The sequence below is a fragment of the Crinia signifera genome, chromosome 12 (genome assembly GCF_055691185.1).
Source record: "Crinia signifera chromosome 12, ASM5569118v1, whole genome shotgun sequence".
NCBI classification, from domain to species: Eukaryota; Metazoa; Chordata; class Amphibia; order Anura; family Myobatrachidae; genus Crinia; species Crinia signifera.
The window spans coordinates 42,123,323-42,148,639 of record NC_139228.1 but is presented as its reverse complement, the minus strand read 5'-3'; the positions used below and the strand labels follow the sequence as shown (position 1 = coordinate 42,148,639).

Sequence of the window (25,317 nt, the reverse complement as noted above, 5' to 3'; positions counted from 1 at the left end):
AACTGAAGTACCGTGGAGATTAACTTAAAGACCTCATCCCAGTATTCCCTGAGCTTAGGGCAGGACCAGAAAATATGGTAAATATTACCCACACTTCCGCACTGCCGCCAGCACATATTAGAGCATGTAGGCCAGAATGTATGAAGTCGATCTGGCGTTAGGTAAAGACGATTGATTAGTTTGATATGCATCTCCGAGTGGTTAAGGCAGCGAGACATTGTGTAGGAGGTTAAAAAGATCCTACGCCACTGGGGAGCAGATAGATGGGTTCCCAGATCTGCCTCCCATTTCCTGTGGGCAGAGGTCTTAGTGAACTCAAAGGGGGTAATCAGGGTGCCATACCAAAAGGAGATGTCCCCCCTGGATAACGTTAGGGTGGGTCGAGAGAGGGCTGCTTGGTTATATGTATCTGGGGCAGGGTGGTTGGGGAAGTTAGCGTTCCACCAATGGGCCAGTTGTAGGTAGTGGTGGTGTTCCTGGGGGGGAAGAGAGTATGCTTCTCGAAGAGAGGTGAAGGTGAGAATTGTGTGGGCGTCTAACACGTCTCCCAGGGTGTTAATCCCGACATTTTTCCATCGGTTCAGGTTGAGGTTGGGTATTAGCTTAGCCACCGTGGTGATGGGTAGTGTAGTGATAAGGGCTGTCGTAGCACGGAGGGTGGTAAGTAGTTGGTCCCATGTGTGGAGAGTGGCAATAGTTGCAGGGAGAAGGTCAGTTAGGGGAGGTCTAATGTGTTTTGGGATCTTGAGTAAGTCAGGGAGAGGGATTTGGGGGGAGAAGGCTTGCTCGATACACACCCACGCCACCGGAGCTTCTCTTTCGGAATAGTATTTAGACGAGGCCAGGAGGCAGGCTGCTTGATATTGGTATAAGTCAGGTAGGTCAAGTCCTCCAAATGCCCTAGGCAGCGACATTTTGGAGCGGGCCATAGCCGGGGGTTTTGTTGACCAAACATATTTTGTCAGGATGGAGGTAGCCGTTTGCAGGGACTTTTTAGGGAAGGTATATGGGATGGTGCGAAACAGGTACATTAATTTAGGGAGTAGCGACATCTTAAATGCTGCCATCCGTCCCATCCAAGAGACCTCAAATGTTAGCCAGGACCTGGAGAGAGATGCGAGGGAAGTTAAGAGAGGGGATAGGTTGACCTCAAAAACGGATGCCATGTTTGGGGGGATGTGGATACCCAGATATTTTATAGAGTTTGCCTGCCAGTTGTAATGATAATTGGCCTTTAATGATGGGAGGGAGGTCGATAGGTTGATTGGGAGGGCATCGGTCTTTGATGTATTGAGCTTATAATAAGAGGCAGCGCTATAGGAGGCTAGGGTTGTGTGGATAGCTGGGAGGGTGTTGATGGGGTCCGTCACAAAGAGTAGGACATCATCCGCGAAAAGGCTAAGTTTATGGTTAGTGGGACCTACTTGAAGGCCTGGTATGTTAAGATTATTTCGAATAGACATGGCTAATGGTTCTATGGAAAGGACAAATATTAAGGGCGAGAGGGGACATCCCTGCCTAGTGCCATTGGAAATTAAGAAAGGGGAGGAAAGAAATCCATTGCTAAACACCCGGGCCGACGGGGTGCTGTAAAGCGACATAATTGACGTCAGAATCCTGTCTTTAAATCCGAAGCGTAATAAGACCTCTCTCATATATTGCCAGTTTAGTCGGTCAAATGCTTTTTCAGCATCGAGAGATAGAAGGAGAAGACCTTGCTCCTTAGACAGAGAGTCAATTAAGTTGAACACTCTCCTGGTATTGTCCGGGGCCTGACGCCCCGGGACGAACCCCGTCTGGTCCGGGTGCACCAGCAAAGGCAGGAACTGGTTAATTCGAGATGCCATTAGTTTGGCGAAAATTTTGATATCACTATTTAATAAGGCTATCGGGCGGTAGTTTTGGCACGCGGCAGGGTTTTTACCAGGTTTCGGGATGGTCACTATTCTAGCCTCAAGTAGCTCCGGAGGAGCGTGGCCAGAAGAGGAGAGTTCATTGAACAAATCCTTCATATAGGGAGATAGGGGTTCGCTAAAGGCAATATAAAAGTCTGTTATGAACCCGTCGGGCCCTGGGGCTTTGTTACGGGGGAGTGATCTGATGACCGCCAGGATTTCTGACTTTGACCAAGGGGCATTTAGGGAGTCTAGCTGCTCTTGGTTAAGGGAGGGGAAATGTAATTTGTCTAAGAAATCCCGGATGGTAGCAGTAGTGGGCTGACTTGTGGAGGGGTCTCGAGAGAGGTTATAAAGTTTAGAATAGTAGTCGGCGAATTGATTTGCAATATCTTTAGGGTTGCTGATTTTTTCTTTATTGGGAGATATTATATGTTTAATTCTGTTTCTGGCTTGTTGTGCCCGTAGTTTTCGGGCCAACATTCTGCCTGATCTGTTGCTCGCTAGGTAGAATCTTTGTCTCAGCCTATTTAGAGCTGATTGGGTGCGGGCCATGAGTAATTTTTGCAATTGGCTACGTATTGAAGCTAGTTCTGTCTTCAGGGAGTTGGAGGGGGACTTTTTGTTCTTATTTTCGAGTTCTAACAGTTTGGCCTCCAGGGATTTTTGGGTTGCAATGGCCATGCGCTTCAGGGTGGCGCCGGCTTTTATGGCCGCCCCCCTGACGACTGCCTTGAATGCACACCAGTGGTTAATTACAGAAGTATCTGTCACCTGGTTGGTGGACATATAATCGTTTATTGCTTTGGAGATAATATCTTTGGCTATTGGGTCTGATAGGAGGTGGGGAAACAAACGCCATGGTCTGGGAGGGATTTTAGATGGAAGAAAGTTCCATTGCCACATAACAGGGGCGTGATCTGACCATGTGATGGGAAGGATATCGACTCCTGCAGAGTGTTGCAGGGACCATTTGTCGCATAAAATGAAATCAATTCTAGAGTAGGTATTATGGACTGGGGAGTGGAAGGTATATTCTCGACCAGTCGGGTAAGTTGTTCTCCAGGTATCGTACAGGTCGAATTCTAATAGGAGGTTGCGTAAGGCTGTCGACTGGTTGTTTAAATGGGATTGGTGGCTAGGGGGGAGTCGGGATTTGTCGAGCAGAGGGTCAAGAGTTAGATTGAAGTCCCCCATTAATATCAGGGAGCCCTTTGAAATTTTTCGTACGAGAGTGAAAAGTTTGCGTAGGAATGCGACTTGGTTTGTGTTAGGGGCGTATATAGAAACAATAGTCGTCGGTCTGTCTTCCAGTAGGCCAGTGAGAATCAAGTATCTGCCATTCTTATCGGCAGTTTGGGAGTGGCAGGTGAAGGGGGTGTGGCGATTAAACAGGATAGCTACTCCGTTGCGTTTAAAGGGGCCATTGGCGTAGAAAGCTGTTGGGTAGTTCGAGTCTTTAAATATAGGGGGGTTAGGGGAGGCAAAGTGCGTCTCTTGGAGGGCCACTATGTCCGCCTTTAGTTTATGAAAATTTGACAGGGCTAACCTACGCTTGTTTGGGGAGTTCATCCCCTTAACATTTAGTGAGATTAGCTTGGGCATGATACCGGCTTAGGAGGTGCTGAGAATGTTCTGTATACTAGGGGGGGTGAATTGTTGGTGGGTAATGCGGTCCAGGGGGGGGGGGGGGAAGGGTGGAAGTGGGACAGGTGTAGAGAGGGAAAGAGAAGGAGGTAAAGGGAAAGACAAAACAAAAAGGGTCCTTCAACTTGGACCCGCATGACTACTGCAGGGGAAAGAAAAGGGGTTTTCATGCAGTAGTATGAGGGGGTGTGGGGGTGGCGGCCTGGCATCTCCAGAGATGAGGGAGAAGGGAAGGCCGCCCCTCTGGTAACGACATTTTTAAATAAAACATAACTATTTGGATTAACAATCCACCTGTGGAATCTAGGAGGGAAAAGGCATCTATAAGAAAACAAAACTATCTTACTATATGTAACTAGCCAGCGTAAATATGTAGATTCCCGTGAGGCAGGGGAACCGCAACCAATATAAACAGAACTTCTGGCATACTAACTACGAACATCTCTTAACAACGGTCAACATATTACTCTGTCCAGAACCCCGCAGCGTATATTAAATAACAGAACAGATACTTATCGCTAGGTCCTCTCTCGCTTGGAGAGGTAAACACGGCAGGGAGGTCTGGGCAGTCAATCAAAAGGTGAAGGTGTCGCAGTTTCTCCTTTTTTAACATGGCCTCTGTGGAAGTCACTCAACTGCATGAACATCAGCATTGTGTGCAACTCCTAATGGCCATGGTCAGATGGAGAAACTGCACCTGCTATAAGGTTGGTATTAATAATAGAAGTGTGACCAATGGTGGTATATAAGGCATATAGTACTAACACTTACTAGTATTACAGAGTGCACAGATGTTAAACTTCGACATCTGAGAACGGAAAAGGTAAGGAAGGTAAGGATTTATAGTAGCATTTAATGTAAACTGGCAGATGAACAACCACCAATAAACACTTCTGCATGTGTTTCTGTGTGTGTCTAATAATGTCTGCTGTTCTGAAATCCACTAGATGTGTGGCTTCCTGAACATGTGCCACCAATCTGCACTAGCACCCATGCGGGGAACTCAGCAAGTGAGGAGGGAGTGGGGGGCCGTGCAGTCGGACTCGCAAAGCTGCAAAATTCAACCAGAATAAGGGCCTTAATCTCATACACAGACTCCTGTGTGCCAGATAACTCTCAAAGGCATTCATATTACAAATAAGAAGTACCAGTTCCTTGTCCAACTATCCATCTGTACTCCACCTCTGGTTCTACCAGGTTCTAAAAGTACCAACTCTGCATATTTGCTCTGTTGTTATTGCTGAGCATATATCACAACTAACTTGAGCTATTACTGGACATTGCTGTTATCAGTATCTGTATGACTCCATTGCAAACACATCAGAGCAGTTCAGGGACATTCTAATTTATATCCGCAGTATCAGTCTATTTCATTTGGAATCCAGCATAATACTGTTCTGAATGTTGCAGTGTTTCACCACAGTACAATCTCATGTCTGTTTACTATTGTGTTCTCGAGTATAGCACAACAGTGTTTTTTTATCATTTGTCAATTACCACCTGTGATTTGCTCGGGTTATTTCTTCACTTGATCATTACTAAATCTTAAAAAAATATGTTTGTTTTCTCCGTTTAAATACTGGTGGAAACCATCCAATTATTACAACTAATATAGATTCAAATGTGTGGGAGTTATTACAGTTCAATCTGGCCAGGATATTGTGCGGAAATCTGAGAGACTCTGATTTTATGTTTGCAGTCAATTTGACTTTTCCACAGATGAATCCTCAAGTTTATAAATAAAAGACGTTGTTCAGCTGCAAGCCGAAATTGCTCAAGTACAGTATGAGTCCTGCTACCTCAGTTATCCAATCCATTTTGTAATCCTGCTTCTAATAATTAGAATAAAAATTTGTCTTCATTAATAACACAGCAGAGTTATGCTGGGTACACAATTGGCGATTCCTGGCACTGACGATATTGTTAACTATATAGTAGGTGCAATGGGTAAATTATATGGGTGTGGTACATGGGTCCGACAGTCGGGATCCCGACAGTCATTAGCCCGATGTTGGGATCCCGACTGGATGGAATCAGACAGCATGGTGAGTGCAACTAAGCCCTTTGCGGGCTTGCTGCGCTCACCACGCTGCGGGCACGGTGGCTTGCTACGCGAGCTACCTATTCTATTCTCCCTCGAGGAAAAATAGCCGACGGCCGTCGGGAACCCGGCTGTCGGTGTTTTGACAGTTGGGATCCCGACGTAGGGTAAATTCCTGTCGGGATCCCGACTGTCGGGACCCCGTCCGGCACCCAAATTATATAGTGCATACACACTGACCAATAACCTCTGACCCACCCCCTGCTCTCTGTACATTGGAGCGTGCATTGTTATAGATATTGAGAATATACACTGGCCGATGTTTACAATATATAATTAATGATATCAGTATCATGCATTAATGATATAACTGGGAGGTCTAAGATCATGTCCAAAAAAGGGGAATGAATAGTCCATAGTTCCATAGGCAATAGAATTTTATCTGTATTGTGCCAGTTCCTAACATTTTTTGTAATTTTATTCCTCTCCGTAACACCAGAGGTTTCTAAAAGGGAGGGGAGGAGCCAATATGAAAAAAATCCAAATATTGTGCATCCTACCTATATACAAAATTCTGCTGCTGCAGGTAAGCGAGAATGTGTGTTTATGTTTGTACTGTATATGTTGATATGTTTATCTGTGTAATGTATTGTCACATATACAGTACTTATACCCCCACATAGACTATTTTTGACCATTATAATGTAGTAACTTGTGTACCAAATGTTAGTGTTGTACATTGTAGTTTCATGGTCGCCCAGAAGTTTACTTTCTGGAAGCTGATCCAATTTTTTCTTATTTACTGGTATAATTTGCTATGTCGAAATCTAGTGTCACGCCTGCGGCTTGGACTTGCTCTGAAGCTGAAGCATAGTGGAAGCTGGTGAAAATCAGGAAAAGCTGGACATAATTCTACAGATTTATTATTGTTTGTTCCAACCAGCCAGATCTGACAATCAATCTGTAGATGAATGGCTACAGATCCATTTTGGATGTCCGGAGAATGGAGGTAATCCCAGTGTGCTGGAGATATGGCTGCGGCATGTAAACATGGTGATGAGGATGAGAATGGCAGAAGGCTGTAAGGAACAAGTACCTGCTGTGAGGGGACAGCGCCAAGGAGTTGAGATGAGTGTTGCTGGACAGGCACGAGCTGCGCCAGACCACACACTGTACCACAGAGCAAGCTTACAGAGACTTGAATGGTAAGAAAGTGTTTCTACATCTAGCTACAGATTTGGCCCCACTAGCTGGCTTCTTGGGAAACCAATCTCTTGGTTATTTACAGCAAGGCTTCCTTTGGGATTAGATGTGCTGCAAATGGCCCAGTTTTTCCACTTAGAAGAGGTAAATTGACTTGTACACAATCTTTTAGAAATTCTGCTCTCCAGAAGCTTTAAAAAAAAAAAACTTTATTAACTCTAGAACACATACAGGGGTTAAAAACACCCCGAAGAAACACTTGAAATTACTGAATGCCAAATGACGTATGTGTTCGAGGGTTAAGTAGCATGAGTTCTTGTTTATTCTTTGTAGTACCATATATATTTTTAGAAAAATCCTGCGTTTTCCGCGGAATTTAGGCTGACTTCCATACTTAGCAGTGTGCACACAGAGATGCAATGCCTATATTCAAAAGGAACCAGCATGGAGTTGGTGTAATCGCCAATGCTGATGATTATGGCTGCAGATGGAAAAGCAGGGGGCAGGTGGGCCATCTGAATGAGAGGTGGATAATCGGCAAAGATGCACCGATACTCACATAAGGTATCAAGCAAGTGGCTGGACAAAAAAATGGACACAGGTATGTCTGACATGGAATCAGGCCCAATATGTTCACCGTTAATTTTATGCTTACAAGCAGATATATTTGCTATATACATATATATTTTACCTGATCTGGAAAGTTTATTGACTCAAATGTGGATTCAAGACTGCCAGAGTTAAGTGTTTTGGGTGTAGAGGTCTTTAAAAAATTAAGGAAGGGTGATTTTTCTGTTTGTTCCATGGTTGTTAAGCGTCTGCAAGCAAATGAATAAAAAACATAATTTACAAATTAATAGGGGGTATATAATAGCGAAAAACTACATCTAGTAATGCATCATAGTAAGTTAGTAGTTAATAGTAAATAATTGTGTTTGTTTCAGGCATGTTTTAAAAGATGGATCAAGGATTCATGTTTTAGATTTTCTTTATGATGTGGTGAAAATAAAATTTTTAACAGACACTGGCCTAACACATATATAAAATAAAAAATCAGTGTTTGAAATCTGTTATACTGAACTGGACATGTGTATCTTTAGATATATATTAGAAATGTTTGGATGTGCATTTGCCAACTTTCCCTTACCGGTTTTGGATTTGAATTTGCATTTTTTTTTCACAAATTGAAAAATTATTAATCTCAGTAGCATTATTTCCAATCATTGCCATTCAATTTTGACCACCTCACATCTCAATTAATTGTTATCACCGATTTTGGCTAAAAGCTGCAGCACAAACACACGGCAGTTTATGAAACATTGACACAGTGTACTGGGGTACAGTGCACAGGACAGTACAAACAGTAAAGCTATCATCTATATACACACATGCACAAACACAGAGGCAATCACAAGGTAGCAGACAAGCTTTAGAAGCATTTGATTCAACTGGGCTTACTAGAGCATGTGTGTGTGTGTGTGTCTATATATATATATATATATATATATATATATATATATATATATATATATATATAAAGAAAGCGCTTACCCAACCTCGCAGATGGACAAGAGACAGACCAGCACTCAGTAAATAGGTGAAAAAAATACGTGTATTGAAGTTGTATTACAGCATAGTAACAATAGGTTATTACAACATCACAGCTGACCCGACAGCTGTTTCAAACTGGATCACACGTCCAGTTCTCATCACCCCTGATGAGAACTGGACGTGTGATCCAGTTTGAAACAGCTGTCGGGTCAGCTGTGATGTTGTAATAACCTATTGTTACTATGCTGTAATACAACTTCAATACACATATTTTTTTCACCTATTTACTGAGTGCTGGTCTGTCTCTTGTCCATCTGCGAGGTTGGGTAAGCGCTTTCTTTATCTACTACATTGGACCCTGCACCAAAACGTTATCATATGCTACTGAGTGCCGTTTTGAAAACCCCTTGCTATATATATATATATATATATATATATATATATACCATTCCCCCGCACTCCACGGCTGGTGTACTCAGTTCCGCTTCCGGTTTTTCGATTCCGGATGCGGTAGCTGTGACGCTAGATGGGGGGAGACGGTGGAATGGCGGCAGCAGAGTGCGGACGGCGTCCTGATCACCCCTGGTCTTGGGTAAGTATGGCACACTCCACCTCCTTAAATATGGTCATTTTGGGCTCATTCTGTGTGACTCCCTTTGAGAAAGGCGCAGAAGCGCCGAAACGGCCCGTCAGGGCACCAGATTGCTCCACGGCTTACTATTGTGCTGCCTTTTGATCCATGTGACATTCCATGTTGATCTGCTGCTGCCCGTGGATAAGTATTGACCTGTTTCACATTATTTGAATAAATGTGCTGATATATTCATTTAATACTGGATGTGCTGGTCCTATCATTTGCATTTGCAACTAATGCTGGTGGTATAAGGCTGTATTCTAATATTTTGACCTGGCACTCAACTTTGCTTTTGAAAAGTGTGCGTTTCCCTCAAGTGACATATATGCCAAGCAATTGGATTCTGGACATGCACCTTCCTGTCTATTGTATATACATTGTTTGTGGTTTTTTTATTCTTTCCCATTTTTGTGATCTAGACCACTGTTTACAGTGGGTTGATCAAGTGGTGGATTCACCTATGGAAGACCTAACTAGTACCAAGAGGTTTACAGATAAGGACATATCTAAGATCTTGTTTAATGACACTACAGTGCTGGCATTTGACCAAGACAGACCAGGAGAAATATACTCCGACTTGCTAAAACTGCGCAAACGGTTGGTTGAATTGGAGCTGCATGGACTTACCTTATCGCAGTATTATAAGGACAATCTTATCCCAAGGGGCTTTAGGGTCCGAAACCAACCAACACTGGGCAGATCAAACAAAGAGTTCTGCACCCAATGGTGCCAGATACTCAACCAGTGCAGTAGGAACCTAATGGTCCTTGTTATACAACAAGTAAATAAAGATATCGTTAATGTCCAACAAGAGATTAACTTATGCGAGAGTACTGGTGTTACATGTTTAAAAGCTGATGCTGCTGGAGAGTGGCTTGTTAAACTGGAGGAAGCTGTGTTGAAATTTAAATCTGAACTGCTGGTATTTAAGAAAACCAAATATAGAGCGGTTAAGGAAGACTATAAGGATGGCAGGATGTATCCTTGGGTAACGGGTCAGCCAGCCAGACGTACCTGGAGAGGGGGTTTTGGCAACAGAAGACGAGGTGATATTGAATTCACGGATGTAGATTCTAGTCAGAGTGAGTCTGATCAACCATCTAGGGGAGCTACTGCCTCTTTTTTAGGAGAGGGTGCTGCCACACGCAACAGACAGAGAGGAAAAAACCTTGCAGGCGGGGTGGTACAAAACACAGAAAAACAAAAAAATCGGAGAGGGAACAAGAATTAGTGGTGTTCAATTTGTCTAAGTACCAACTCACGCAGTCAGAAGAGGGTGTATTGAATAAGGGGCTCACGTTTGTCCCCACCTATAAACAGAGGGCCTTCGACTGCGAAACTGAGTTGTATAAATTACAGAGACAATTGAGGCTAAAGGATTACTTTGCTAGACAGGCACCTGTGATGAATCCCACCGAGATGAATCTGTGTCCTTTTAAAGTACGGTCTACATTTGACCCCCCAGCAATAACGTGTCCATTGAGACGTTCATGAGATTGGTACGTAAAGATGTAGTGCCTGTGGTACGTAAGACACATATTCAACGATCCAATCTCACACGTGAGGAGACACAAGCCTTACGGACATTACGTGAGAATAAACACATCATTATCCGCCCCGCCGACAAAGGCGGGGGGATAGTGGTGTTGGATCGAGATGATTATGTGAATGAGGTACTACGTCAGCTCATGGACGACACGTGTTATAAGAGGTTGCGTTTTGATCCAACCACCAATTATAAGACGGAGATCGACTCCATTATTGGTTTGGGCTTGTCTAATGGATGGATAGATGAGGGGATCTCGGATTTCCTTACACAGGAGTTTCCGCGGATACCCCTCATCTATGTCCTACCCAAAATACACAAATCTATGGTGTCTCCACCTGGGAGACCCATAATTTCTTCCATTGGGTCTTTGTGTCAGCCCATATCACAGTATGTTGACTTTCATCTCCAGCCTGTTGTCCAGAATACACCCTACTGGCTGCGCGACACTACCCACTTCCTGAACAAGCTCTCTGAGTTTGATGGGTCACTCTCCAACAGCATGCTGGTGACTATGGACGTCGCCAGCCTGTATACTAATATTGGCCATGAGGAGGGAGTGGCAGCGATTAGACGGACCATCTGTGGGAATCCTCACTATTCCGGCCCGGTGATTGAATTTTTGATTTTGCTCATCGATGTTATTTTACATAAAAATTATTTTCTGTTCGATAATAGTTTTTATTTGCAGTTAAAGGGGACCGCGATGGGGTCAAACATGGCCCCATCGTATGCGAACCTTTTTATGTATGATTTTGAGAGTAAGTTCATTATGTCTTATCCACTATTTTCTAAATTTATTTCGATGTATGTGAGATACATCGATGATTTATTTTTTGTTTGGACCGGAGGTGAGGATCTCCTGGATGAGTTTGTGATGCTGCTTAACTCTCTCCCTGGCTCCATTAGGTTCACTCACACGTTCAGTAGGGAATCGATTGACTTCCTCGATGTTTCCGTATCTATTGTGGATGGGAAGTTTGTGACCAAACTGTTCCGAAAGCCGACGGACAGAAATAGTCTACTTTTGGCTACAAGCTTCCACCCACAACCGCTTAAAAAGGGATTGCCGTATGCCCAATTACTTAGGGCTGTACGGATTACCTCACAGCGAGAAGACCTAAATGGGGTCCTTGAGGAAATGGGAAAGTGTTTTTCCAACAGAGGATATGGCAAGAAAGAAATAGAGGATGCCAAATCCAAGTGCCTTGCTTTAAAGAGAGAGGACCTTTTGAGTAATGCGACGAGGAGGGAAGCCAAAAAGGACAGGATGGTGTTCTCTAACACATTCTCGATTACATCTGGTGAATTACGATCTGCGATTATGACCCATTGGCATATCCTGAGCACAGACCCAGTGCTAAGTGACTCCTGCAGGACACCTCCACTTTTCTGCTATAAGCGGAGTCCAAATATCAAACAGCATGTGGTCTACACCGACATTAGTCCTCGAGTGGACAGGGTCGGGACGTGGTTGGATACCAAAAAAGGCTCATTTAGATGCTCTGGATGCGTCAACTGTCAGCACATTGTCACGGGCAGCAGCTGGCAGTACAAACTTGATGGGCGGACATACACTCTCAAACATTGCATGGACTGCGACACCAAATTTGTGGTATACATAGTCCTATGCCCATGCCACAAGATATATGTGGGCAAAACTGTCCGAACTCTAAAGGAGAGAATTGCGGCTCACCGCTCCTCGGTGAAAAAAGCATTGATCAAGGTAGACAAATTAACCCCTCCAGTAGCAAGGCACTTTGCAAACTGTGGTCATCGAATGAGAGACTTTAAATTTATGCACATCGATCATATTCCCCCGATGAGAAGAGGGGGTGATCGGCATAAAAGGCTACTCCAACGTGAGAGCCAATGGATTTACGATTTACAATCTCTTGCTCCTAAAGGCCTCAACGACGAATTAAATATGTCCATTTTCATCTAGATACGTGTGTTGTGATACCAATGGAGCCTACTGGGTCTTTTTTGACCTAATCGGCCTATTTCATAAATATATATGTACTCTGCTGCTTTGATTGTATCTTCCTAATACTTAGTTGTGTGCTTTCATAGGTTTCCTTTTGTTTATATGCTTTGGTGTATGGTTTATTTTCCTGATCACACATGCGCAGTGTGTGTAAGCCTTTTTATCCAGTATATACAGGTCCCGGTTGATATGACGTACTATAGGAGGGATATCGTTACCTGTACTGGATTCCCTATATATGGCTACACGCACTGAACACTGTGGATCCGTTATATTATGTTTTTGTATATATTATTTGGTTTTCATTTCATTTACATTGGAAATGTGTGTTGCCGGGTTCCCATGACTACAGATGTGTAACAGTGACAACATCCGGACTGTGCGGCAGCCTGACCGTTCCCCCGCACTCCACGACTGGTGAAGTTCCGCTTCCGGTTTTTCGATTCCGGATGCGGTAGCTGTGACGCTAGACGGGGGGAGACGGTGGAATGGCGGCGGCAGAGTGCGGACGGCGTCCTGATCAACCCTGGTCTTGGGTAAGTATGGCACACTCCACCTCCTTAACCCCTTCCCGCCGCAGCCTGTTTTTGCCTTCCTGACAGAGCCCTTTTTTTCAAATCTGACAGGTATCACTTAAGTGGGGATAACTTTTTTTTGCTTTTACTTTTCCCAGTGATTTTGAGATTGTTTTCTCGTGACACATTGTACTTCAAGTTAGTGGTAAATTTTGGTCGATACAGTCTGTGGTTTTTTGTGAAAAATACCAAAATGTCATAAACAAATTGAAAATTTAGCAATTTGCAAAATGTTAAATTTTCTGCTTGTGAGACAAATAATCATACCACTCAAAATAGTTAATAACTAACATAGACCATATGTATACTTTATGTTTCCATCATTATTTCAACCTACTTTTAATTTTTTTGGACACTAGGAGGCTTAAAATATGAATAGCAAATTCTCAAATTTTCAAGAAAATTTCAAACACTGATTTTTTTAGGGACCAGTTCAGTTCTGATGTGACTTTGAGGGACTTGTATGTGAGACACCCCCATAAATGATGCCATTTCAAAAACTGCACCCCTCACAGTATTCAAAACAGCATTTTGGAAGTTTGTTAACCCTTTAGGTGTTTCACAGGAATTAAAACAAAGTGTAGGTGAAATTTCAAAATTTCATTTTTTTTGCAGATTTTCAATTTGAATACATTTTTCTAAGGATCACAGTAGATTTTACTAGAGAAATGTGACTAAAAATTGATTCCCCCAATTCTTTTGTTTTCATAAATATCCTATATGTGGCCCTAGTGTGCACGTTGACCAAACCACAGGCTTCATAATAGAAGGAGCACCTACTTGATTTTGGAGCCTCCTTTTTATGAGATTATTTTTTAGGCACCATGTAGGATTCTAGGCACCATAAGATGCTAAAAGTTAGGAACCCCCTCACAAGTGACCCCATTTTGCTAACTACACCCCTCAGGGAATTCATCTAGGGGTATAGTGTACATTTCAAACCCCCAGGGGTTTCACCAATTGTGGTACAACTGGGCTGTGCAAATGAAAAATTAAATTTTATACACAAAAATGCAGTTCTGGCTCAAAATTTTTCATTTTCACAAGGAATGAAGGAGACAAAGCACCCCAAAATCTGTGCCCCAATTTCTCCCAAGTACGGCAATGCCTCACATGTGACCAAAAAATACCATTTGGGTGCATGGCAGGACTCAGAAGGGAAGGAGTGATATTTGGATTTTGCAGCACAGATTCTGGTGGAATGTTGGTGGGTGCTATGTCGCATTAGCAAGACCCCCGAAGCACCAATACAGTGGAACCCCCCCACAAGTGACCCCATTTTGCAAACTACACCCCTCAGGGAATTCAACTAGGGGTATAGTGTACATTTCAAACCCCCAGGGGTTTCACCAATTTTGATACAACTGGGCTGTGCAAATTAAAAATTAAATTTTTTACACAAAAATGCAGTTCTGGCTCAAAATTTTTCATTTTCACAAGGAATGAAGGAGACAAAGCACCCCAAAATCTGTGCCCCAATTTCTCCCGAGTACGGCAATGCCTCACATGTGACCAAAAAATACCATTTGGGTGCATGGCAGGACTCAGAAGGGAAGGAGTGATATTTGGATTTTGCAGCACAGATTCTGGTGGAATGTTGGTGGGTGCTATGTCGCATTAGCAAGACCCCCGAAGCACCAATACAGTGGAACCCCCCCACAAGTGACCCCATTTTGCAAACTACACCCCTCAGGGAATTCAACTAGGGGTATAGTGTACATTTCAAACCCCCAGGGGTTTCACCAATTGTGGTACAACTGGGCAGTGAAAATGAAAAATTAAATTTTTTACACAAAAATGCAGTTCTGGCTCAAAATTTTTCATTTTCACAAGGAATGAAGGAGACAAAGCACCCCAAAATCTGTGCCCCAATTTCTCCCGAGTACGGCAATGCCTCACATGTGACCAAAAAATACCATTTGGGTGCATGGCAGGACTCAGAAGGGAAGGAGTGATATTTGGATTTTGCAGCACAGATTCTGGTGGAATGTTGGTGGGTGCTATGTCGCATTAGCAAGACCCCCGAAGCACCAATACAGTGGAACCCCCCCACAAGTGACCCCATTTTGCAAACTACACCCCTCAGGGAATTCAACTAGGGGTATAGTGTACATTTCAAAACCCCAGGGGTTTCACCAATTTTGATACAACTGGGCTGTGCAAATGAAAAATTAAATTTTTTACACAAAAATGCAGTTCTGGCTCAAAATTTTTCATTTTCACAAGGAATGAAGGAGACAAAGCACCCCAAAATCTGTGCCCCAATTTCTCCCGAGTACGGCAATGCCTCACATGTGACCAAAAAATGGCAGGACTCATAAGGGAAGGAGTGATATTTGGATTTTGCAGCACAGATTCTGGTGGAATGAATGGTGGGTGCTATGTCGCATTAGCAAGACCCCCGAAGCACCAATACAGTGGAACCCCCCCACAAGTGACCCCATTTTGCAAACTACACCCCTCAGGTAATTCAACTAGGGGTATAGTGTACATTTCAAACCCCCAGGGGTTTCACCAATTGTGGTACAACTGGGCAGTGAAATTGAAAAATTTAATTTTTTACACAAAAATGCAGTTCTGGCTCAAATTTTTTCATTTTCACAAGGAATGAAGGAGACAAAGCACCCCAAAATCTGTGCCCCAATTTCTCCCGAGTACGGCAATGCCTCATATGTGACCAAAAAATGGCAGGACTCGTAAGGGAAGGAGTGATATTTGGATTTTGCAGCACAGATTCTGGTGGAATGAATGGTGGGTGCTATGTCGCATTAGCAAGACCCCCGAAGCACCAATACAGTGGAACCTCCCCACAAGTGACCCCATTTTGCAAACTACACCCCTCAGGGAATTCAACTAGGGATATAGAGTACATTTCAAACCCCCAGGGGTTTCACCAATTTTGATACAACTGGGCTGTGCAAATGAAAAATTAAATTTTTTACACAAAAATGCAGTTCTGGCTCAAAATTTTTCATTTTCACAAGGAATGAAGGAGAAAAAGCACCCCAAAATCTGTGCCCCAATTTCTCCCGAGTATGGCAATGCCTCATATGTGACCAAAAAATACCAGTTGGGTGCATGGCAGGACTCAGAAGGGAAGGAGTGATTTTTGGATTTTGCAGCTCAGATTCTGGTGGAATGAATGGTGGGTGCTATGTGGCATTAGCAAGACCCCCGAAGCACGGTGAAATGATGAACCTAATAATCCATAGATGAGTGGTATATTTTAAAACACTCCTTTATACATAGGTCGGGTTTGTCGGGGCAAGTTTCACAGTGGAAAATAGTATCCTTTCTTATTCCCTTTTTATAGCAAACTTTTTTGCAGTGGAGGGGATTTCGTTAGGAAAATGCTGCCCTGGTACAATACGGGGGCCAGTACTAGAAGTACTGGGGCCCTCTGCCTGCTGGTTCCCAAATATTAGGCCCTTTATGACTTCCTCTTGAAAGTGCATAAATGTCCCCCTCTGGCTGGTAGAACGGAATAGCACGTAATCGTTATACAGTGCCATCTGGATGATATACACGGCCAGCTTCTTGTACCAGATTTTTGTTTTCCGCAGGGCACTGTACGGCTTCAGTACCTGATCTGAAAGATCCACTCCACCCATGTACTTATTGTAATCTAGGATACAATTAGGTTTTGAGGTGTGGGTACTGGTACCTCGTACAAGGACGGAGGTGGTACTGTCTCCATGAATTGTTGTCAGTATAAGGACATCCCTCTTGTCCTTATATTTGACCAACAACATATTTTCGGTGGATTGTGCCCTGCTTTCACCCCTTCTCAGTACTTGGGCAATGTGCGTTTTTGGGAGGCCTCTTTGGTTCTTGCGCACAGTACCGCAAGCTGCTGTACCTCTTGAACCAAGGGCCTTAAACAGGGGGATGCTAGTGTAAAAGTTATCCACATAGAGGTGATAACCTTTATCCAGGAAGGGGTGCACTAAATCCCAGACAATTTTTCCACTAACACCTACGAGGGAGGGGGGGCATTCTGGCGGTTCAATTCTTGAATCCTTCCCTTCATATACCCTAAACCTGTGGGTGTACCCTGAGGTGCTTTCACACAGTTTATACATTTTTATGCCATACCTTGCCCTCTTACTGGGAAGGTACTGGCGGAATTTAACCCTTCCTTTAAAATGGGACTCGTCGATACAAATAAATTTTTCAGGGATGTACATCTCTGCAAATTTGGCACTGAAATGATCAATGACCGGCCTGACTTTGAATAGCCGGTCAAAGGTGGGATCATCTCTGGGTGGGCACTGTGCATTATCGTTGTAATGCAAAAATTTAAGGATCGTCTCAAAACGAGTCCTGGTCATGGCCATACGATGAAGTGGGGTGCTGTACAGAACATCTGTACTCCAATATTGCCTAATTTCTGGCTTTTTTACTATGCCCATATGTAACACCAGACCCCAAAACGTCATCATCTCTACTGCATCTACAGGGGTCCACCTAGCAAATGATGATGTGGGGTTTTGAGCAATAAACTGCTGGGCATATAAATTACTTTGGTCCACCATTAAATTTATAAAATCATCAGAGAAAAATAATTTGAAAAAGTCAATTTCTCTGAGACCTGTTGAATCAAATTGGATTCCTGGGATGGCCAAAAACTCAGGAACCTGGGGCTCAAAATTGTCTGGTGGTGGGGTCCATACAGGATCAATCATTTGGGGGGGGTCTCAGCTGCTCTACGGGGGCGTCTTTGAGGGGGTCCCTCATCACTAGAGGAGGAAGATGAGGTTAAGACGAATCCTTCAAATTCCCCGCTTGCATCACTGGCTGTGTCAGAGTCAGAGGCAAGCATGGCATATGCCTCCTCCGCTGAATACATTCTTTGGGATGACATTTGGGATGACATTTGGGATGCCATTTTTATTTTTGTGTTTCTGTAAGTGTAATGTTTCAACACGTGTATAGTGTAGGGGGGGTACAAACTTTATTTCAACACGGGGGTATGTAGTGTGTAGTGTGTATGTAGTGCAGAAAAAAAAAATACTTTATACAGGAATTTGATCCCAATAAAAAAAATAAAAATTAGATCAACCCTGTGGCAAAAATGCTGATCTGTGATGTACGTCACTCAGCAACTTCAAGGCAGCATTTGGTACAACCTTGAAGGGGTTAAAAAAAAAAAAGGTCCTGCGCCAAAAATTGAGCACAGATGTTGGTCAGTAACGTCCGTCACTGAACAGCGCTCAAAGGCAACAGGAATTTGATCCCAAAAAAAAAAAAATAGATCAACCCTGTGCCGAAAATGCTGATCAGTGATGTACGTCACTGATCAGCGCTCAGCGGCCACAGGACACCCACAAAAGCAACGTGGGTGTAAAAACAATTTAAAAAAAATAAACCACAGCACTCTCCAAAAAAAAAACAATTTAAAAAAACTGCAGAAAAAAAATTATATCAACCCTGTGCCAAAAATGCTGTTCAGTGATGTACGTCACTGATCAGCGCTCAGCGGCCACAGGACACCCACAAAAGCAACGTGGGTGTAAAAACAATTTAAAAAAAATAAACCACAGCACTCTCCAAAAAAAAAACAATTTAAAAAAAACTGCAGCAAAAAAATTATATCAACCCTGTGCCAAAAATGCTGTTCAGTGATGTACGTCACTGATCAGCGCTCAGCGGCCACAGGACACCCACAAAAGCAACGTGGGTGTAAAAACAAAACCCCACTGCACTCTCCAAAAAAAAACAACTGCAGATCAGTGATGCAGTGATGCAACACTGATTAGCAGTGAGGGGCAGCAGGCACACAACTGTGGGTGCAACCTGACAGGGTATATATATAAAAAAAACCCTGCACCCCCAAAAAGTTGCTGATCAGTTAATTTATACTGATCAGCACAAAAGGGGGGGCAGCAGGGGGGGCAGCAGTCAGTTGCACAGGCAGCACAACCTTTGGTGCAACTGACAGGTATATATATATATAAAAAAAAAACCTGCACCCCCAAAAAGTTGCTGATCAGCACAGATATACTGATCAACACAAAAGGGGGGCAGCAGACACAAAATATAGCACTCTCTATCACTCTCTGTCACTATCTCTCACTATCTCTCACTATCTCTCACTATCTCTCACTATCTCTCACTCTATGACACTGCAGCAGCAGCACACAGGAAGTCACAAGATCCAGGAAGCATCCAGCTGCTGGCAGCACGCTACCAGCGGTGATCAGGTAAGTATCAGGCAAGGATCAGGTCAGTATATCACGACAAAATGGGACGGTGACCGCTCTGCACGCAATTCCAGACCGGAATGGCGTCTGCAGCGCAGTCACCGTTAGTTTAAATCACGCGCCATGGCTGTGATTGGTCCGTCGGTCCGACGGACCAATCACAGCCTTGGGGGCAGGTGGGGTGAGGTGTGGTCATCACCGGTGACCCCCTCACACCCCCTCACACCCGGCGGTGATTGATCCCTGTGTTACCGAGCGTCTGATTCGCCGGTAACACAGGAAAACGCTGCGATTGGCTGTTCACATTGAACAGCCAATCGCAGCGATCGCCGACGGGGGGGAGGCATCGCCGCCCCCCCTGGGCATGCTGGGACATGTCTGCTGTCAGGGACAGCAGACATCGTCCCTCTGTCACCGCGTCCCTAGACGCGGTGACAGTTTAAAGTCATGATGTATATACGTCATGTGTCGGGAAGTACATCCCGGCCATGACGTATATATACGTCAAATGTCGGGAAGGGGTTAAATATGGTAATTTGGGGCTCATTCTGTGTGACTCCCTTTGAGAAAGGCGCAGAAGCGCCGAAACGGCCCGTCAGGGCACCAGATTGCTCCACGGCTTACAATTGTGCTGCCTTTTGATCCATGTGACATTCCATGTTGATCTGCTGCTGCCCGTGGATAAGTATTGACCTGTTTCACATTATTTGAATAAATGTGCTGATATCTTCATTTAATACTGGATGTGCTGGTCCTATCATTTGCATTTGCAACTAATGCTGGTGGTATAAGGCTGTATTCCAATATTTTGACCTGGCACTCAACTTTGCTTTTGAAAAGTGTGCGTTTCCCTCAAGTGACATATATATATATATATATATATATATATATATACACACATATACATACACACAGTTCAAAAACAGGCACTTCACTTATACTTACCTATGTGCCATCCTAAGCAGTTATTGATGAGAATATTTTCATTTATATAGCGCTTTTCTCCTGCAGGGCTCAGTCACTTTTTATACATCAAAAATGTGGTACATTGTACAAAGGCAGTATAAATTACATCAAGTTGAAAAACATACAGGAATAACTAAACATAGAGGGCACAATAAACACACTGGCTGGGTTGATGCAGTTGAGTAGTTATTTCTACGGGTTATATATTTCACCCATGAAAGGTGCCAGATGAGGCAGCCATCTTGGGGGCACTACGTACAATTACCATGACTGGAAAAGGTCAAGTTCCAAAGAGATGAAACAAAATAGGTGGTCAGAGCCATGTCATTATTTCATCCTGTTCATGAGCGTACCAAGTGAGGTAGTCGTGTCGGATGCACTACGAAGATTATAGTGTGGGAGATAAGCCATACATGTATCTGAGGCACCTTGACATATGAATACTGCCCACAGAGGAACCATCCAAGGTAAACATCTGGGGTGCCCTGCATAGGATGCCCACAACTAACTTTCAGGGAAGGCATCACTCAAGGATCACTCAAGGACTTGTTAAAATTATGAGAAACATTTTCCTTAATAAATTGTTTAGGTTTTTCTTCACGAGAGAGTAAAATTGAAACGTCAAATTAAGGAATACTTTTCAGGTAATTTAAGTGAGTGTTGATTTTTAATTATAGTTGCTTTCTAAAAGTCCTTAATACTGTAGTAACCACCTCTGAGGTTATTTGTATCTCTACAAGATAACACTAGACTCTATAGCAACACACATGGTCTAATTCAGACTAAGGGGTATATTCAGGGTCCGTCGTTAGGATATGCAGTTCCGCCTGTTCTAGCTTTTACATCAGCTAGACAGGCGGATTCTGTTTCACCCTTTCACCAACTAGTGTATTCAGGGTGAATACAGGGCGGAATGCCTCCTGGCGTTAAAACACCATTGAGGCGGAAGGTCCAGTCAGCCTGCACCGTCTGTTATCCCACTGCCACCCATTCCGCCCTGTTCCCCCAGCAGCTTGCACTGCTAAACCATACCCCCCAGCGATCCCCATCCCCAGTAGCCGTGTACCCCACCAGGCAAATCAGATCCTCCTCGCAGCCTCTAGCCTGCCTGGTCCTGGAGATTCCTGCTGCCGCCCGTTCATACCCCATTCCCCCGGGAGCTTACGCTGCTAAATCATCCCCCCTGTGATCCCCATCCCCAGTAGCCGTGTACCACACCAGGCAAATCAGATCCTCCTCGCAGCCTCTAGCCTGCCTGGTCCTGGAGATTCCTGCTGCCGCCCATTCATACCCCATTCCCCCGGCAGCTTACGCTGCTAAATCATCCCCCCTGCGATCCCCATCCCCAGTATCCGTGTACCCCACCAGGCAAATCAGATCCTCCCCTGGTCCTAGTGATCCTGCTGCTGCCCGTTCGTCCTCCGTTCCGGACCCGCTCATTACTTATGCTTATGCGGCTGTTAGCGCCGGGGGAACGGGGGATGAACGGGCAGCAGCAGGATCACCAGGACCAGGCAGGCTGGAGGCTGCGGGGTGAGGTCTGATTTTTCTGGTGGATCGCTGTGCGGTCTGCTGGCAATCTGAGGCAGAGTGCCCGCACCCTGACAGCCCAGCTCCTGGTCTGCTGCACGGAGAGCTCTCCCCCTCCTACACCTCCACTTATGTGGTCCCGGCAGCAGCATTGGGGAGCAGGAGGAAGGACTGACAGGGGTTGAGATTACTTATGCTTATGCGGTTGTTAGCGCCGGGGGAACGGGGGATGAAGGGGCAGCAGCAGGATCACCAGGACCAGGCAGACAGGAGGCTGCGGGGTGAGATCTGATTTGTCTGGTGGATCGCTGTGTGGTCTACCAGCAATCTGAGGCAGAGTGCCCGCACCCTGACAGCCCAGCTCCTGGTCTGCTGCACGGAGAGCTCTTCCCCTCCTACACCTCCACTATACCTGTGTGGTCGTGGCAGCAGCATTGGGGAGCAGGAGGGAGGACTGACAGGGGTTGACAGAGTGCAGCTGAACATGGGAGCACATCCAGTTCACATCAGACAGTAGCACATGCGCACTCAGGGGGGGTTTCCGAGTACCTGGTAACCCCCCCTGGTCGCTGATATACTGGAGCTGCAGACAGTGCTTTTAAAAAAAAACAACAGGAACTTAGGCATCCTCTGCAGGATCGCTGGTACCGGGCCTCCTATCCCCAGCGCAGGGACTCCTCCTCCTCCCGCCCGCGATCCCCGGTGCAGGGCCTCCACCTCCCCTGGTAACAAGCGTGAGACCCCAGGCAACCAGATGTAACCTCTGGCATCGAACAAGAAATCCCTGGCATCAAGCATATAACTCCTAGCAATGAGCATGTAGGTAAGCCGAAGTTGTGTGGCATATTATGTAACAGACATTACGCTGTGTGACATTATGGCATGTTGTATAATATGTAATGGGAATTGCGGTGTGCTGTATACTATGTAATGGGCATTGCGGTGTGCTGTATAATATGTAATGGGCATTGCGGTGTGCTGTATAATATGTAATGGGCATTGCGGTTTGCTGTATACTATGTAATGGGCATTGCGGGGTGTGGCATAATATATAATGGGCATTGCGGTGTGCTGTATAATATGTCATGGGCATTGCAGTGTGCTGTATAATATGTAATGGGCATTATGGCGTGCTGTATAATATGTAGTTGGCATTACGGAGTTTGGCCTAATTGGCACTACGGTGTGGGGCATAATAGGTAATTGGCTTTGCGGTGTGTGGCCTAATATGTAATTGGTATTACGGTGTGAGGCATAATGGGCATCACCTTGTGAGGCGCAGTGTGTAATGGGCATAACAGTGTGATGCGCAACGTGGGCATTACGGTGTGTGGCATAACGTGTAATGGGCATTATGGCTTTTGGTATACTATGTAATGGCTGTGTGACGTGTAATAGGCATTACGGTGTAAGTTTTTGGTGCGCGCCTGTTGTCCCTATTTTACTAAAATGGGCATTACTGTGTGTAGCATTATGTGTGATGGGCATTATGGGGTGTGGCATTACAACACTGCATGCTGGGAAAGAGAATGCAACATGAGTAGAGTAAAATAAAGAATGAAAAAAATCAAAATATATTCATATAGGCAATGATAAACATACAAAATGTATTTATAAGCAAAATAACAATAAATTACATTGATTAATTTAATAAACTACATAAATAAAATAATATTTTATATTTTGTAGAGTAGTCCCGACAGAAGAAATTATCTAGTTCACTTTGTCTAAAGCCTGCCTGAAAACTGTAGAATCCATTTAGACAATCACACACTGAATAGGCTAAATCAGATTAACATGACGGAGTTTAGACAAAGTGAAAAAAAAAGTCTAAATGACTCATTTAGACAGGCGAGGCAAACGAAAAGAGTTGACAGGTGAAATGCTTTAGACTGTCTAGAAAAATTTTTAGTGAATACTACATTTCATCTAGACTTTTTTTCCAGGCGTAAAATATGCTGTTTTAGACAGAATGGACCTAACGACCAACAGTGAATACACCCCTTAATTGTAAACCACGTGTTTTCGCAAATGGTAAAAATTATGTTGCACTGCAAGTGGGGCAGATGTAATGTGCAGAGAAAGTTAGATTTGGATGAAATCTACATTGCAATATAACAGAAGCCAGTGTTTACCCTGAACAGACACAAAATTACTCACCCATATTTCTCTCTCTGCACGTTACATCTGCCCCACCTGTATTGCAGCATGGTTTTGTCCATTTGCTAGAAAATGTGCTTTGCGATCAAGTCTGAATTAGGCCCATAATCTGTATACAATACATTATCTATATTTATTAAATATATTTAAATATATATCTTGCAAAGTGGAATTTTGACTATAAAATATTTCATAGTAACATACTGTCAGTTAAATACATACAAGTCCATTGACGAGTGTTTGAAATTCTGTCCTTTTCTTTCCTTGTGGCTTTCAGATTTTTTTGTAGTTGCTGCACTTGATGGAGTATCAGTTACAGTGAATGAAGCTGGAGTCCTTGGTAATGCAAAGACTTCTGGGAACCTTAATTCTCCATCATTTTTATATTCCATTTCTTCATAACTTCCAGAATAATTCTGTATAATTCAAATAGGTAACTGATGAAAGCAACATAGGTACTTTATTCAAGACCAGACAATTAAGGCAAGTTGGGTGTGGTATGGTATATTAGATTGACAATGTCTACGTTGACACCAAAAGGTTGATATTGGAAAAAAGGGCGACAAAGGAAAAGTTGGTATTCATTTTTTTGGTGTCAATGCCGACACCCGAGCACATGGACCCCCAGTTAATGTACTGTGTCCCCTTGCATGGCTACCTTTACTCTCCGTGTTTCGGTACCAGTTGCCCCTCTCTGCTTCTGCTGCACTCAATACACTTTACCATTCCCAATCAGAGTCCACATGGATGATAAAGTACTATATGAAAGCGTTAATAAAAAGCAACAAAACTTTGTCAACCTTTCCATGTGTTGACCATAGCCATGTTGACCTTTTGCGTGTGTTGACTTTTTGACTATGCTGACCATATGTATGTTGATGATATGGTGTTGACCTAGACATTGTCTATCAGCCATCCAGATACCAGGCACATTTTTGATCAAAATTTCTGTGCAGAAACTTACACAATTTGTTTAATGGCAACTTCAAATCATAGCAACGGATACAAAAATAAATGAACAAAAATCTGCACTTTACCTGAGAAGCATAGCCTGAATCTTTGGAGGCATCTTGGACATTAGTGATCTGCTGTTTTCCAATTTCTATTAATAAATGTAAGAACATGAATTAAGTTACATTATACTTCTTACACTTTGACAATAACTTTTGTTCACCCAAATACAAAGGGATAATGTCTGTATTTTCCACTGCTTATTAATCCACACAGATATAGAAGTGCTGAATTTTATCAAATTAAACAGCGCATTGTGCTTTGCGTGCATCTTGCTTTGCATTGTGACAAAGACAAAGTAAAAAGATGTGACAAGTAAAAAGATGTGAAAAAGATGCTTAGTACTAGCAGAGTCACATGGGACCTGG

General features: G+C 43.7%; 1 protein-coding gene across 1 annotated transcript in view; it reads right to left on the bottom strand.

Annotated features, from left to right (window-relative positions):
• The window catches only part of C12H14orf39 (chromosome 12 C14orf39 homolog), a 139,365-nt gene that overhangs the window by 7,496 nt on the left and 106,552 nt on the right, over positions 1–25,317 (bottom strand). Inside the window, exons 14-16 of the mRNA XM_083166588.1 lie at positions 24,976–25,040; positions 24,161–24,354; positions 7,478–7,604 (exon numbers count right to left, since the gene is read on the bottom strand). Of these exons, the coding sequence (XP_083022714.1) occupies positions 7,478–7,604; positions 24,161–24,354; positions 24,976–25,040 (386 nt within the window). The remainder of the gene's footprint in view (positions 1–7,477; positions 7,605–24,160; positions 24,355–24,975; positions 25,041–25,317) is intronic.